The sequence below is a fragment of the Pleurodeles waltl genome, chromosome 6 (genome assembly GCF_031143425.1).
Source record: "Pleurodeles waltl isolate 20211129_DDA chromosome 6, aPleWal1.hap1.20221129, whole genome shotgun sequence".
Taxonomy (NCBI): domain Eukaryota; kingdom Metazoa; phylum Chordata; class Amphibia; order Caudata; family Salamandridae; genus Pleurodeles; species Pleurodeles waltl.
The window spans coordinates 1059577348-1059592966 of NC_090445.1; the positions used below are offsets into that span (position 1 = coordinate 1059577348).

Below are 15619 nucleotides of genomic sequence, written 5' to 3' on the forward strand. Positions count from 1 at the left end.
ATCTCAACGACCACCACTAACCCCAGCGCACCCAGCCACACTAACCTCCTGAGCACCTGGACCCAAACCAACGACGAGGGCACCACCAAGACCATGAGCACCATACACTCTGGATCACCATCAGACCCCTGCCCTGACTATGTCTTCAACAAAGCCAGCCAAATCATCGCCCCCCCACTCCGTGCTATCATCAACAGCTCCTTTGAGACTGCCACCTTCCCGGAAAGCTGGAAACACGCCGAAGTCAACGCCCTGCTAAAAAAAAAAACAAGGCAGACCCCGAAGCCCTCAACAACTACCCGCCCATCTCCCTCCTTCCCTTCCCAGCAAAGGTAATTGAGAAGATAGTCAACAGCCAACTGACCCGCTTCTTGGAGGACAACAGCACACTAAACATCTCCCAATCCGGCTTCTGCAAAAACCACAGCACCGAGACCGCTCTCATCGCCGCAACCGATGACATCAGGATCATGCTCGACAAAGGTGAAACCGCAGCCCTCATCCTGCTCGACCTCTCGGCAGCCTTCGACACCATCTGTCACCACACCCTCCGCGCACGCCTCCACGACCCGCCACAAAGCCCTGGACTGGATCACAGCCTTCCTCTCCGGTAGAACTCAGAGAGTCCGCCTACCTCCGTTCCTATCGAAAGCCAACAAGACCATCTGCGGAGTCCCCCAAGGTTCCTCTCTCAGCCCAACCCTTTTTAACATCTACATGGCGCCGCTCGCCAACATCGTCCGATCTCACGGCCTCAACATCGGATCCTACGCGGACGACACTAAACTGATCCTCTCACTCACCAAGGACCCCGCCACCGCTAAGGTCAATCTCCACAACGGTCTGCATGCCATCGCCAGCTGGATGGAGATGAGCCGCCTCAAACTGAACTCGGACAAGACTGAGATCCTCATTCTCGGCTCCAACCGCTCTGCATGGGACGACTCCTGGTGGTGTGCCACCATAGGACCCGCACCAACTCCCACTACCCACGCACGCAACCTTGGCTTCATCCTAGACTCGTTGCTCACCATGACCCAGCAAGTCAACGCCGTCTCATCCTCATGTTTCAGCATGCTTCGCAAGACCTTCAGATGGATCCCCATCGAAACCAGACGAACGGTCAGCCACGCCCTCGTCAGCAGCAGACTGGACTACAGCAACGCACTCTACGCGGGAACAACGGCCAAGCTCCAGAGGAAACTTCAAGGTATTCAGAATGCTTCCGCACGCCTCATCCTCAACATCCCACACCACAAACACATCTCAGCCCACCTCAGAGACCTACACTGGCTCTCCGTCAACAAGAGGATCACCTTCAAACTCCTCATCCACGCTCACAAGGCTCTCCACGATGCAAGCCCTGCCTACCTCAACGGGCGTCCCAGATTCCATGCACCAACCTGCCAGCTCTGCTCCGTCAACCTCTCCCTCGCCACCGTCCCCCGCATCCACCGTACCACAGCCGGCAGCAGATCCTTCTCTCACCTCGCCGCGAAAACCTGGAACTCCCTCCCGGTCGACCTACGTCTGACCCAGGACCTATTGACCTTCAGGAAACAACTCAAGACCTGGCTATTCGAGCAGTAGCAAACCCCCTCCGCAGCGCCTTGAGACCATAACGGGTGAGTAACACGCTTAACAAGTGATTGATTGATTGAACCCCAAAATAAACAAGCATTGTGAAAGTCAATAGGTTTTGCATTTACTAAATCTATCGGTTTTGTCACTTTTTTAGACTAGCTGCTATGCATCATGTCTTAAAGTTTTAAAAAACATGTTCACTGCTAAACTTTAATGCGGTCAGTGATGGCCACGTTATAGCACTTAAAAAAATAAAAATAAAACTTTTAAGACATGCTGTACTGCTGTGCGACATGTCTAAAAACTGACAATTTTCAGAAAGGCAAAACCTATTGGCTGCAGTGCCTCTTGTGTTTTTTTCCTTGCAATTTTATATGGGAAGAACTCTATCCGACGCGCTTTGCATGAGTACCAGTTACCTTACACTGGACACGTTCATCTTTGGTAGGCATAGGGAAATTGAATGATTTTTTCAGAATCAGAGGAAGTCGAGCCGTTGCCGAGACTAGAGAAGGGTTCACCACCTCCAAAATCGGCAGCTCTAACCTTTACGCCACAACTTCATGTAATCCCTAAACAGCACAAAGCCTCTGGGAATACGTGATACGGGCGTTTTGGCAGAGAGGTTCTTTTCGGGGCTCTGCTGTACATGCGCATGTTTTGCTGCTTTAAAAAAATCAGTCAGCAATTAGGCCGTGGCCTAAGTTTTCCGATCAAAAGAGAAATTTCTTTGCCTAGCGTTCCTCCTTATATTCGTGTCCATCAGCGTGTGGCGTATTTTCTAAACCTGACATACAGGAACTGACGTGATTTGTTACAGGCGCCGCAAACTGAGCAGTCAACAAGATAATACGAAGCAGACATTGAAGGTAGAAAGTGCTGCTCTTACAGAGCAGCTCATAGCAAAATACTAGAATACCGGCATTGAAGACTTCTGGTTCACCATCATTACAAGAGTATTCGAGAAAGGGTTGTATCAAAAGTCTGTTAACCAACAGACAGCCTTAACTCAAAGCGCTCCCTCCAGGCAAAGGCAAGGTCGCGGCCATATTGGAACATGCTATTTCCTTTGATGCGTACTGATCCGATGTAGTAAAAGATGATCAAGTCTATCGCAGATATAAAAAATAGTACGTTAACGAAATAATAATGCACCTAAAAGATGTTTCAAATAAGATAATGTCGCCAATTGTGGGCCACACACTAAGCTGTAACGCCGGCTACATATATTACGTTGAATTGATTCGCATCTAAAACCTACATATCGCTCACTCGATATCTGCGAAAATAATATACCTCTTTTTACTCCTATGCCATTATATTTGTATTTTTATTTCCAATTCTTTTCCTGGAAATGTTTATTGATGTTAGATGTTTAGGCGTGTTTTGGGCTTCCTTTGGTAGGATACATACTTGTTTTGGGCTTCTTTCTGAGGGGAGTGGCGCTTGTTTTTGGATTTTCTGATCCATTTGGGAAATATTGTCTACCACCTATCAAAATAGATTTGTACAATTCCCTTAGAGCTTAGTTTAGCTGTTCCTTTGTGATATCACTGAAAAGCCTGGCTTGTGAGCTTAATTGGAAGCCCTTGCATATATTGCGACGTATTAATTAAAACCCAGGCCCGATCCCCGGTCTCGCGTACTGACCGTCTCCGGTGCAGACTCCATGGCCCCTCGCTTGCAGCTGGAGAAGGCCGCCTGGCGTTGGGCCGAAACGGTACGGCCCGAGGAAGTTTCCCAGGAACACATAGAAACAGCTTACAGGGTGCGACTGGAGCCGTGTGTGCGTGGGCTCTGCAGGTGCGTTTCTTTTTCCATTCTACTAATCTTTAAACAGTGTTGATGAGCAGGGTTCGCCTTTCGTCAATTTTATAATAACAGTTTACATGCCAAATGCATTTTTCTCCAATGTTGTTATTTTCCCTCCAAATTTGGGACATGCTCTACGTTCCTTGTGGCCAGTCGCCTGCATTTGTCTCCTCCATCCCTGGGTGGCACTGTAGGCGCTTGTAAATGCATATTTTGTACATTGCCTGAGTATCTTGGAAATTGAAATTTACAAATTTCATATCTACTGCACCTTATATTTTAGATTCCTATTACGTTGCTAACCTTACAAGCCCAAATAATTATGCTTTTATTTAAACATGTATAATTATATTTCGCTTTTTGGTTTTCATTTTTTTCGTTTGTTTAAACCTAGTAGTACGAGTGTGTAATGTGTTGCAGTTTCCTTCGATTCTTCCTACTGCCTGATGGAAACATTTATTTTTAAATGCTCTATGCCAACATTGAGTTCCTTGTCATGAGTAGTAAGCACTAGAAGAAAACAAATTTCATATCATAACCATAGATGTCTCTGATCCACTTGCTTCCAAAAATCGTATTAAGCACATGCTTTTGGTAATAATTACAAATATTCCACAACATTTTATTAGAAACCCGTTGTTTTGTACTATCTGACTCTTCATAGCCACACCCAATATTTACGTTCCTACTCATACATGCCTGCATGCCTCCAATAAGTTTCACTTTGTGCAGTTTGATTCGCATACACTGTAGGGTAACGAAAATACAAATCCTTCACCAACGAAGCGTGTTTAGTGTAAGGTTTAATCAGGGATCCACGGCAGGCAGAGAAGCGACTGAAACGGATGAAAGTCAGCCTCCAACTGCCCCACAACAGAATACAGAACCTTAACATAGGAGTTCTATTAAAGGAACGGAATGGAACTAACAGAGTTAAATACTAACAAAAGGTAAAAGAGAAAAGAGGCAATAAGCACAGGCAAATGCAAACAATACATGAATACAAATAATAATAAATACCAATGCTACATCATCTTCCTCCTTCACAATGCAAAAGAAAAAACATATTAACAATGGAAGGAAACAGCAGCTAAACAAAGGTACATACAAATAATACCTAAACAGAGGCAAGTGCAACAATACATGAATACAAATAATAATAAATATACTAATACATATACTAATATAAGTAATAATCACTGTATTTCGACGGAAGTTTAACAATTCTATGGCAGCGTGTATGTAGAGATTCTACAGCTGGACCAACCGACGAGGATAAATCAGGAACATCCAATCCTTCCTGATGACGGGAAACAAAAACTTGATCCTTGGAATTACTTTGCATGGGATTCGTCCTGTCTTCTTTGTTGATAGGTCTGTCTATAAATATGCCGCTAGAAGTAGCCTCCTCCTCACGTCCAGCATAGACTTGTTTAAAAATGTCAGCTTGTAAAGGAGAAATAGGGATAATAGAGTTTTTATTCCACCACCCCTTCCCCTCTAAAAGTACAGCAGCTTTAGAAACTCTTAAAACCTTTACAGGTAAAGAATATTTGGAAATTCCTTTGGGCACTTTGCAAGGTTTTTTAATCAGGACATAATCATTCACATTAACTAATATCTCACACACGTTTCTACGAGAATCATAATTACGTTTTTGAATACGTTGTTTCTCAGAGACTCTCTTTTTCAACTCATTAATATCAATCTTCACCTCCTTGTGAGGGATGGTCATCCATGATGGTGTTAATTTAGATCTAGATTCCCTCCCTCTAAGTAATACAAACGGTGAGAGACCTGTGGTGGAATGTGGTGTATTAAGATATGCCCACAGTTTTTCATTCAAAGATTCTTTAACATTACAGTTGGTGGCGATGGCGGTTTGAATCCCCTCTCTAAGAATGCGATTAGCTCTCTCCACCAATCCATTAGAGGAAGGACTGTATAAAGCTACGCATGAATGCTTTATGTTGTGTTTAACTAAGAAACCTTCTATTTTACTAGAAATGAATTGCACCCCATTGTCAGTGACAATGTTAGATGGTGGACCTTCTAAATAAAACATAGATGACAGAAATGCAATAACAGATTCTGTGTCCGTATATTCTACAAAGTCATAATATATCCATTTGGAAAAATAATCGATGGCAACAATCATGTATCTCATGTTCCTAGGTAAAGCGTTAAAAGGACCAGAAAAATCTACTGCAATACTCTCCCAAGCACCATTGGGAAACGGGATACTATACAAGGGTTTAGTCCGGCATTTCCAGTGCTTGTCAGACACCACACAAGAGGTGCACTGATCAACAAAATCCGACACTTGTTTGTCAATACATGGCCACCAGTATTTTTCTTTTAACCTTCTGCAAGTGGCTGAAATGCCTAAATGCCCCTCATGAGCAGCCTTTACAAGCAGTGGTCTTAAATCATAGGAATGCACAGAGAGCCTCTCATGCACACCCCGTTCTCATATGACAATTCAGCAGCCAATTGACAATAGGTGTTGAGTTCCCCACAAAATTTCTGATGTTTGGGCCATCCATGAGTAATATGAAATTTCACTTTAGACAAAACTGAATCTCTAGTCATCGCAGAATTCCAATCATGTTCAGAAAAAAGACCATCAGATGATGAAGCTACCTCCAATACGCCAATGACACATTCAGTGTCCTCATACTCAGTATCAAACAAAGGTAAAGGCAACCTAGACAGGCAATCCGCCCTCACATTTTTCCCACCAGGAATGTATTTTACATCCAGATTGAACTCTTGCAACTTGGACAACAGTCTTACTAACCTTGAAGAGGCTTTACCTAGCCCATTCCCTCCCATTAGGAAAACAAGTGGCTTATGATCAGTGTAGAGGGTACAAGCCATACCCCAAATGTAAGTCTTGAACTTATGTACAGCCCAGACACAAGCCAGAGCCTCCCTCTCAATGGTGCTGTAATTGACTTCAGTATCTGAGAGAGATCTAGATGCAAATGCAATAGTGTGTTCACGACCATCCACCCACTGGCCAAAAACTGCCCCTACGCCCTTCATACTGGCATCCACAGCTATAAAGGATTTGGCGGACGATATAAATGGCTTTAATGCCGGAGCAGATAGTACAAGTTTCTTCACAGAATTAAAGGCTTCCATAACTTCTTCACTCCATTCAAATTTGCTACCTTTTTTTAAGAGGTTTCTAAGGGGTTGCACTAACATAGCATACCCATGTACAAATCTTGAGTAATATTCGCAAAGGCCCAAAAATGAACGAAGCTCATCTTTATTTGATGGAGAAGGTGCATTTAAAATGGCATCTAGGTTCCCCTGTTTAGGCTTAATACCATCAGCAGAAATTGAATGGCCTAAATATTCTACATCCTGGACCAAAAATTTACATTTGTCCTTTTTAATAGTAATCCCATGGTCTCTGAGTATAGTCAACACTTTGTCTAACATAATAGTATGTTCCTCTATGTTCTTGGTGTGTATTAGAATGTCGTCCTGAAAGGCACATACATTATTAAAATCACTAAATAAAGAATCCATTAATTTCTGGAAAACACTCGCTGCAGAGGCTAACCCAAAAGGAAGTCTGAGATACTTATAAGCTCCAAAAGGAGTCACAAAAGTAGTGAGTTCCTGAGAGTCTACACTAAGAGCAATCTGATGATATGCTGAATGCAAGTCAATAGTGGAGAAAAATTTAGAGGTCCCCAAACTAGCAATCATCTCTTGTATACGAGGTAGAGGATGACAATCTACAATTATGTTTTTGTTTAATGATCTTAAGTCCACAAATAGCCTTAACTCCCCATTTTTTTTTTGTAGTGATAACAATGGGCGAAATCCACTCCGAGGAATCCGTAGGGGTAATTATGCCATCTTTGACTAGTTTCTCTAAAAGATCTTTGAGTTGCCCTCTGACAGAGATAGGGACAGGTCTTGCTTTATGAGCTACAGAAATGGCTCCATGCTTAAGCCTAATGCAATGTTCGAAACCTTTTACTACCCCGATCACGTCAGCAAATACTTCAGGGTATTTCATAGTAAAAATTTCCGAAATATTGGTAATGGGCAGGCTGATTTCTGATACTTCTAAAGGTATTTCCCCTAAGACTATAGGATTGTCAAATCCAGGTCGTAAAGTTATGCCTAATTTAGCAAGATCTTTCCACCCTACGATATTTCTACCATCCACAGCTACATAAATCTTAGTCACTGTGCTCCTACCCAAGATAAATAATGTAGATGAAAAATATCCTAGAAGATTAATGTCATGGTTCCCAAACGCCTTGGGACTAATATCTGCCTCAATTAGTGTTTTATTTAAGGGCCAATGTCTGCGGTAAGTGGTTTCTGCAATGATGGTGATGGGTGAACCAGAATCAGCCATAGCAGAAATTTCAATAGAATCAATAACAACCTGACAAATGGGCCCCTTAATATTTCTAACCGTAGTAACATCCACAGTTAGTACAACATTAGATAAAATATTTGTACAGTCATTTACACCACCATCCTCCACCTGGTCACATTTAGCATATACATTACTGACTTTAACTCTGGCATTATAGTTAACAGGTTTGTAATTACGGTTATGTTGCCTACAAACAACCTGAAAGTGGCCAATTTTCTGACATCTCAAGCATTTCTTTCCCAATGCTGGACACGACTGATTGTTGCTTAAATGATTGTGTGACCCACAACGGAAACATATTGGTACATTCTTACTAAATTTTGTAGTTCTCTCCTTTATATAATTAATATCAGAATCTGCTGTCATTTGATTAACCATTATGCCTTCAACATGTCCAGAAACTAATTTGGAAGTAACAATGGATCTCTCAATGGCTTTAGCTATGTCTAAAGTCTCCTCTAATGAGGGATTACGACAAGCTAACAACCGTTCCTGAATTTTTTTTGAAGAACAATGAAACACAAACTGGTCTCTAATGTGTAAGTCTACTTGATTGCCAAAATCACATCTGGCAGCTAGCACACGTAAGTTAGCCACATACTCATCCACTGTCTCATCTACAGATTGCTTGTACATTGCAAAATTGAATCTCTCCAAAAGTACATTGTGTTCATCCGAGAACTGCTTCCCAATCCTTTCTTTCGCCTCAATGTAAGTGTTCCATGTTGTATTATCACCACCACTTTCATCAGGTGGAGAGATCATGGGTAGGTTGTCAAAAACCCGTTGACCAGCCACACCAAGGTGATTAAAAAGTAGAGCTAATTTCCTTGAGGGAGAAAAGTCGTTGGCATCAATTGCCACTAAGTAATTCTCGAAAATTCTAATCCATTCTCTCCACTTAATGTCCGGTTTGCCACTCTTGGTTAAAAATGGTGGAGGTTGTACTACCAAATTATTGGATGCCATGAAGAGACAGCAGAATAATGCAGGTAATATGCTTGTACTGTTGTGACAATGCCTTCTTTATTTTAAATATGCTTGAGTTCAGATTATATTGTTAAGATATGGGATAGTATATCAAATAAATTGCACTTCCACTCTTCCGGCCTCCTAAAATCAAATATACACGTGGTGTACGTAATTCGGCAAATCAAACTTCCTAGAAATGTACTGACGCGTTCGTATAAGCGGAACACTTTTCCTTTAAAAATCCTCGCCAGGTGTAGGCACGTCAGTATCCTAGGAGACCACCACAATGCCACGACGTCAGCAGGGTGAACGCGCTAGTATCCTGGGAAACAGCGCGCGACGGCACGACGGCAGAAAATGCTGAAGACAGGCGCTGCGCGAGCACGGCCGTTGAAGCTCGTGACAAAAGGCGCGTTAAAAATGCATACAAGTAAGTCTTAATAATGCGCATAAAAAAACGCAAAACGCACACGTTACCAATCACCAAGGTAGAGGGTGAAGTCTATGCCGGTCGGTGAATCCCTGGACAGGCACCAACTCCGTTGTGGAACTGCTCCGCAAATTATCTTGAATTTTGGGTTTTCTTCGCCCCACTTCTGGTACCAAAATATGTAGGGTAACGAAAGACAAATCCTTCACCAACGAAGCATGTTTAGTGTAAGGTTTAATCAGGGATCCACGGCAGGCAGAGAAGCGACTGAAACGGATGAAAGTCAGCCTCCAACTGCCCCACAACAGAATACAGAACCTTAACATAGGAGTTCTATTAAAGGAACGGAATGGAACTAACAGAGTTAAATACTAACAAAAGGTAAAAGAGAAAAGAGGCAATAAGCACAGGCAAATGCAAACAATACATGAATACAAATAATAATAAATACCAGTGCTACATACACCCATCCGCTTTTCTGAACATACTTATTTTATGCAGTAAGTTTCCGGAATGAGGCATCCTTGATTACTAACGTTATTTTGGCTCTTGGAACTCAGTTTTGTCCTCTGGTCTTCATCGTGTCAATTAAATATACATAACATATTTGTTAACTTCCTGCTTTCACGGTGCAGTGTCCGTCTGGTAAATTGAAATTTGTGGCTTCAGTTACACATAGACACACTCTCACGTCTCTTGGTGTACTTAAAACAGTTAAAATGAAGTTATAGTTACAAAATGAATCTGAAAAACCACTGAAATTTGCAAGAGATGGTTAGGATCAGAAACCATCACTTGCACAACAGCCAGGCAAACCGTAACAGGCATACCAGCTGCAATGCTCATGACCTCATCCCTAATGAAGCAGTTGTAATTACAAATGTAAATTATTTTACAGATGAGATTACTTGTCCCAGTACCATTACCACTTTGTCAGAGATTTATGAATGTAATATCAATAACTGGTTTATGTATTGTGCAGTTACATTTGCTTTGCGTTGTTGGTATTTATAGCCATAGACTTTGCGAGCATAACATTGCATTTGGAGTGCGAGCATGGACAGTTGGTCAGCCCACTTCAGCCATTGGCTTACTTCAAAGTGAGTGACTGTATTCAACTGTTTCCCAAAGGGCATATCCACACGTAGTAGTTCCTTTCAGTGCCTGGGGCTACCAGGGCAAGAAATATGTTTGCTTTTAACAGTTGTTTTGATTGACGAGAGCCAAGCGGCTTCCCCAACAAAGTTGCACTAAAACAATAGCAAAACAAGCATTGACAAAGCCAAAAGGCATGCAGCTATCCAAAGCCAGACTTATTGGCTTTGCAAGTGTTTCTAATGAAGACTGCACATGATACCCGGTTATTGGTAGACCGTTGGAGAACTGGGTATTCCCCAAATACCTTCTAATGCATATATTATTGTTCTAATCATCCAAAGGCAACTCATGTCATGCTGACTAACTCAACACAAGTGGCTCCTCTACACCCTAAGTAGCAGTCCCCAAACACATGTATGGTTTCTCATATGCATATTTAGTACCATAAAAGTGCTTGTGCTTTCAAGTTTTTGTTTCGTTGAATACTAAAATGCTGTACAATTGGTAGATTGGATAACTTGGTCTTGTGTGTGCAGCCTTGTTCCCAAACCATCATAGAACATTTAGTTTACCAGTTTCAAGCACTGGAGTTGCGTTATGGGAGGAAATAGTTACCTTGAGAGCTAAAAAATATTTGACAGTTATGAATCTTGAATGAAGTGTATTAAGCAGTTTTTTGTTTTTTCCATAGAAGAATCCCCTAGTGGAGGGTGGGGGGGGGGGGGCCGGGGGATGTGTGGGCAGAGGTTGTGTGTGCGTAAAATGATTTGATGTGAAAATGGAGATATTTATATAGAATCATTATTAGGCATTGATGAAGCCAGTAGATCTTGTCTTGCTTGGGGCGTTGGCGTGATGGTTAATTAAATTATTTTTTAAACCTATGCTTCAAAGGGTTAAAAAAGAACACATGCTGCTCCCTAAACGCAGGGGCTGTATGTTTTCAATAAACATAATTAAAAAACAAAACAAAAAAAACTTGCATATAATTCCAGTAGAACATCACGTGCTTCCTAGCATGCAAGTCTACCAATAGCAACTGGTAGAGAACCACTCCTTAGTTTAATGCACATCAGTAGAAAATGTGATTCTTATTGGCAGAAAGAGAAGGTACTGTTTTTCATTTACTGAATTTTAAAGACTTCAGGACCTTGTTATGACTTTGGTGGTCCTAAAAGCGGACCTCCAAAGCCGCGGGGAGGACGTCACTGTCACACTGGTGGCATGCACCCCATTGAACATATTACTGACTAGTGGGAACAGTGCTAGGATATTGGCCTGAGCTCCTTTAAGGGAGCCAAGTCCAATCATCCTCGTAATGTGCACTGTCTGACAGTGCACATTCTTACGGTGCTGGCCAGGGGAGGCCCCCCAGCACTGGCTTTCCGCCATCCTTTTCATGGCGTCGTCCCTGGCATGAAAAAGGCTGGCTGAAAGTGGGGTTGTAATCAGCCAGGTGACACTAAGTTCAGTGCCACCCTGGCTGAGTACAACCCCGACCGCCGTCGCCACATCGGGAACAATGTTCCTGATGAGGACGGTGGACTTTAGGCAGATTCGCCGCCAGAGTCGTAAGGATCGCCAGCCTCGTAATGTGGCTGTTAATTTTACATACATAAGGGTTGCTCCTGACGGTGTAAGTAAGGTGAACAACCAAAAGCATGTCAATAGAAGTATAAATATGTGTACAATTTATTAATTTATGGTTACCGGTAATTTTACATACATAAGGGTTGCTCCTGATGGTGTAAGTAGGTGCACAACCAAAAAGCATGTCGATATAAGTATAAATATGTGTACAGTTTATTAATTTATGGTTACATGAGGCTGGCGAGATAGGCAAGGGATACAAATGAGAAGCTGAGATCAATGAATAGATAAATTGCGACAAAAAAAAAGAATGCTGTTGGATAGTAAGTCGATGAAGGTGTTTACACACGGAAACAACAGAGAGACCTGCTGAGATGTCTTTTGAATTGTATATGCAGGGACAGTGAGTCTGACTGATATAAGCTTAGCATCTGTGAAATTGTAAGTTACAAAAGATTAGCAAAACAATGTAAACAAGTTTAAGAATGCAGCTATAATTTTTGGCCTTGAACGTTGTGTGAGAGCCACTCATGGCTAACTAGCAATTCTCTAGAGATGGCTTTCCAGCGGAGAACTTATAGAAGACATTGCGGTTTCAAGGAAATTTGTGGGTGGTGGAGGAATCTGGGTATGACAGAAAGATCCCGTGCTCTCTCCCCAGCGTTTGCACGTAGCACACTCCTCCCCCCCTACTATTTTTCCTTTAATAGATATATTTTCTGCAGATCCCGAACCGATGACATTGTTTTAGAAAGTTCAGTTCTTCTGAATTATTGAGAGTTGGGATCTGTTTGAAGGAAGAACCAACAGAAGTGAAAGTATCAAGGCAACACAGTTGTTAAAGTGAGCCTAAAACTTACCTGACATTTATTAAACATGCCTTCAAGGTAAAGGCTAGGTTAAATACCACTCTATTCAGGGACATTCTTTGGTAGGGAGTTTAGTCCTCTTGGTTTGGATCTGTAATACTAGAATAAAATAGGGCAAAATCTGTGAAAACCAGTGATACCTAACCTTAAGACTTCAAAATGCAGCCGCCTGTCTCTTCATGAATCAGTTGTCATCAGGTCTTGTGCATTTTCCCGTCATTTAGCGCAGTCATTCAGGAATGGTTGTATTAGGGGTGGCGGTCTAGAAGCCTAGGCAAGCTGAACTCAGGATTTGGGAATTCTTTGAGTGCAGATACTAACCATGCTAAATCTCTGCCTAAGGTGCTAGTTGACATCCTGGTTCTGAGTCTAGCATTGGATATTGGCTAGGGCTGCTGGTTGTGAAACTAAAGATGTTTATGTTACTGCCATGATAAAATGAAATATAAAATGACAAAGATGTTACAGTGAAGGATCAAAGACCGACGAGAAGTGTTCCAACATGTACACCAATGGTTTGGGCAAATGAGTTATTGTCTACCTAAAGAGTATTCGTGGATTTAGTTCACATGCTGTATGATGGATTCAAACTATAATACCGGCTTGTTGTGGAAACAGGTGATTCTGTGTTGTAAGGCATGAAAGGGACATGTAAAACTGGTAATGATATACATTCTGAATATAAAAGCACTCTGAATTGAATCTCCTCTAGGCTTTTGGATGTGTACCCATGAGTTATGAAATGAGCATGTCATAGAACGAAACCCCATAGTACACACTAACTCCAATATCCGTGTCCCCAGACCTGTTAAAGCGTGCAGTTATGGGATTCTGAAAAGGAGGTGATAGTGGAAGTGTCCTTATTTAGGTTTTTGTATTCAAATACACACTTCATTTCTCTAGGCGGCTTTTTCCAGATGGGACTGAAATGAGTGCCCTTCAATGTGCGGGACATGGCTGCTTGGCCTCTAACAAACCATGTTGGAATATCAAGTGGAGATTGGTGCAGCACTAAAATTGTGTGCCCTGGCTGATGCACTGCTTTGTTGAGATGCGCAACATAACACCATCTCCAGAAATCAGGTTCTTAGTGTAAAACTGGTTATAAATATGTACTTTTTAAAAGTGTTTTGAAGCAGCCAAGGGCGAATTGTTTGCTGCCTCATAGAAAAAATGAATTGCATAGTGTCTGAAAGTGCCTATGACATTGTTACCCCCCCACCCCATGTTCTTCCTTGTACATGATGTGATTTCAACTGAAAGTGCACTGGGTTCCTGCTGACCAGGTCCCAGTAACCGAGTTTCCAATAACTGTACAGTTGTTTCCCTAATTTACAAATCCTTTAGCACCCTCTGTAATTCCCTAGCAAATGGTACCCCAGGTACTTAGGGCCTGTGGTATTAAAGAGGGTCCTAAGGGCTGTAGCATGAATTGTCCACCCGAAGGGGCCCCTCCCCTAGCACATCACAAGCTGCCATTGCAGGCTGTGTGTCTTGATGCAGACAAATGTGTAAACGCAACATGGCACACAGCCTGTCTAACACTGCATGCAGTATATGTAAGTCACCTTTCTAGCAGGCCATACATCCCAAAGCCAGGGTGCGTTGTATTACACGTGAGGGCATATCTGCTCCCCTTGCTATGACTTTGTCAATTCTCAGACATATTAAGTGACCTGGGATGCCATTTTAAATGCTGTGTACACTGGTCAATACAAGTCCCTCAGCTAATGAAGGCTTCACTGAAGATAAAGATGTTTTATATCAGACATCTCGGATTGGTGAACCCACATTGATGCCAATGTTGGATTTACCAATACATGCACCCAGATAGCACCTTAGAGATGACCCCTAAAAGCCTACTAGCCTCTGGTGTGCTCACTGAGTGGTTTCTGACAGTCTGCCACCGAGACAGCGTTGTGGCCCCCTAGGTTGAGAGCCCTCTGCTCTCAGGAGGCCCAGAACAAAAGCCAGTCCAGGAAGAGGGTGTAACACCCTCCCCCGGATGACCCTCTAATAAACCTTTCTAAGGTGGCAGGCATCAAAGGGCTGCCACCTTTGAAATGTGAATCTGACTTCCCTCAAGGAAAGGAAGCCACACCCCCTGTCCAGAGCCCATTTGGCACCTGGACAGCCGGGAAAATTAGCTAGTCAGGTGGGTGTGCAGTCTCCAGACTAGTACCACTCTCAAGGTGGGCTACTGTGAGGTGAACACAATTTTTCAGATGTATCCAACTGTGAGATTGCCTTTCTAGGAATTCTGGGACTGGGTTATGCCCACTTCCCACAGGAAGTGGTCATATAGGTGGCGTAGTGACCCCAGGGTCAGTAGCCCATTGGCTACTACCCTACACACCTATAATGCAAAATAAACTCAGTATTTAGTGAATCCCCTGTCACCACAGACGCAGATCCTGATGGCCTAAGAAGACCAAGGACACTGAAGAGCCATAACAGCTGAAGGAGAAAGGAAGCAGCTGACCTGGTACCGAACCCGCCGGCCTGTCTGCATTCCTCGTTGAAATCTGCACCAAAGGTTACTCGTCCTGCAGCTGTGACTCCAGAAACCCAGTAGGCCTGCCTTCGAAGAAGACTCAAGACCACCTGTGAACAGTGGTTTTCTCCAGCAAACTCTAAAAGAAGAGACTCTGAAGACTCTGGAACCACCAAAACCCGACACCTGAAGTCACTATTGCACCCGCCGCCTCCGACCCGAGTTGAAGTGGACCACTGGTGCCAACAAGGTTTCCCAGCCTTCCAGAGTCTGAGTCCATCATGGTTTCACCCCTCGTGTACTCCCCTATGACGCCTGCAGCCTCTGCACGCAGCCCCCCTCTACCGCGACTGCTT

The 15619-nt window shown here is 43.0% G+C and overlaps 1 protein-coding gene across 2 annotated transcripts in view; it reads left to right on the plus strand.

Moving 5' to 3' along the window:
- The first annotated feature begins 3004 nt into the window (after positions 1 to 3004).
- The window catches only part of USP48 (ubiquitin specific peptidase 48), a 774242-nt gene continuing 761627 nt past the window's right edge, over positions 3005 to 15619 (plus strand). Inside the window, exon 1 of one of the 2 annotated variants that reach the window (XM_069240019.1) lies at positions 3005 to 3387. In XM_069240019.1, the coding sequence (XP_069096120.1) occupies positions 3254 to 3387 (134 nt within the window). In that variant the 5' untranslated portion in view covers positions 3005 to 3253. The remainder of the gene's footprint in view (positions 3388 to 15619) is intronic. The other variant, XM_069240020.1, reaches the window with a different exon arrangement.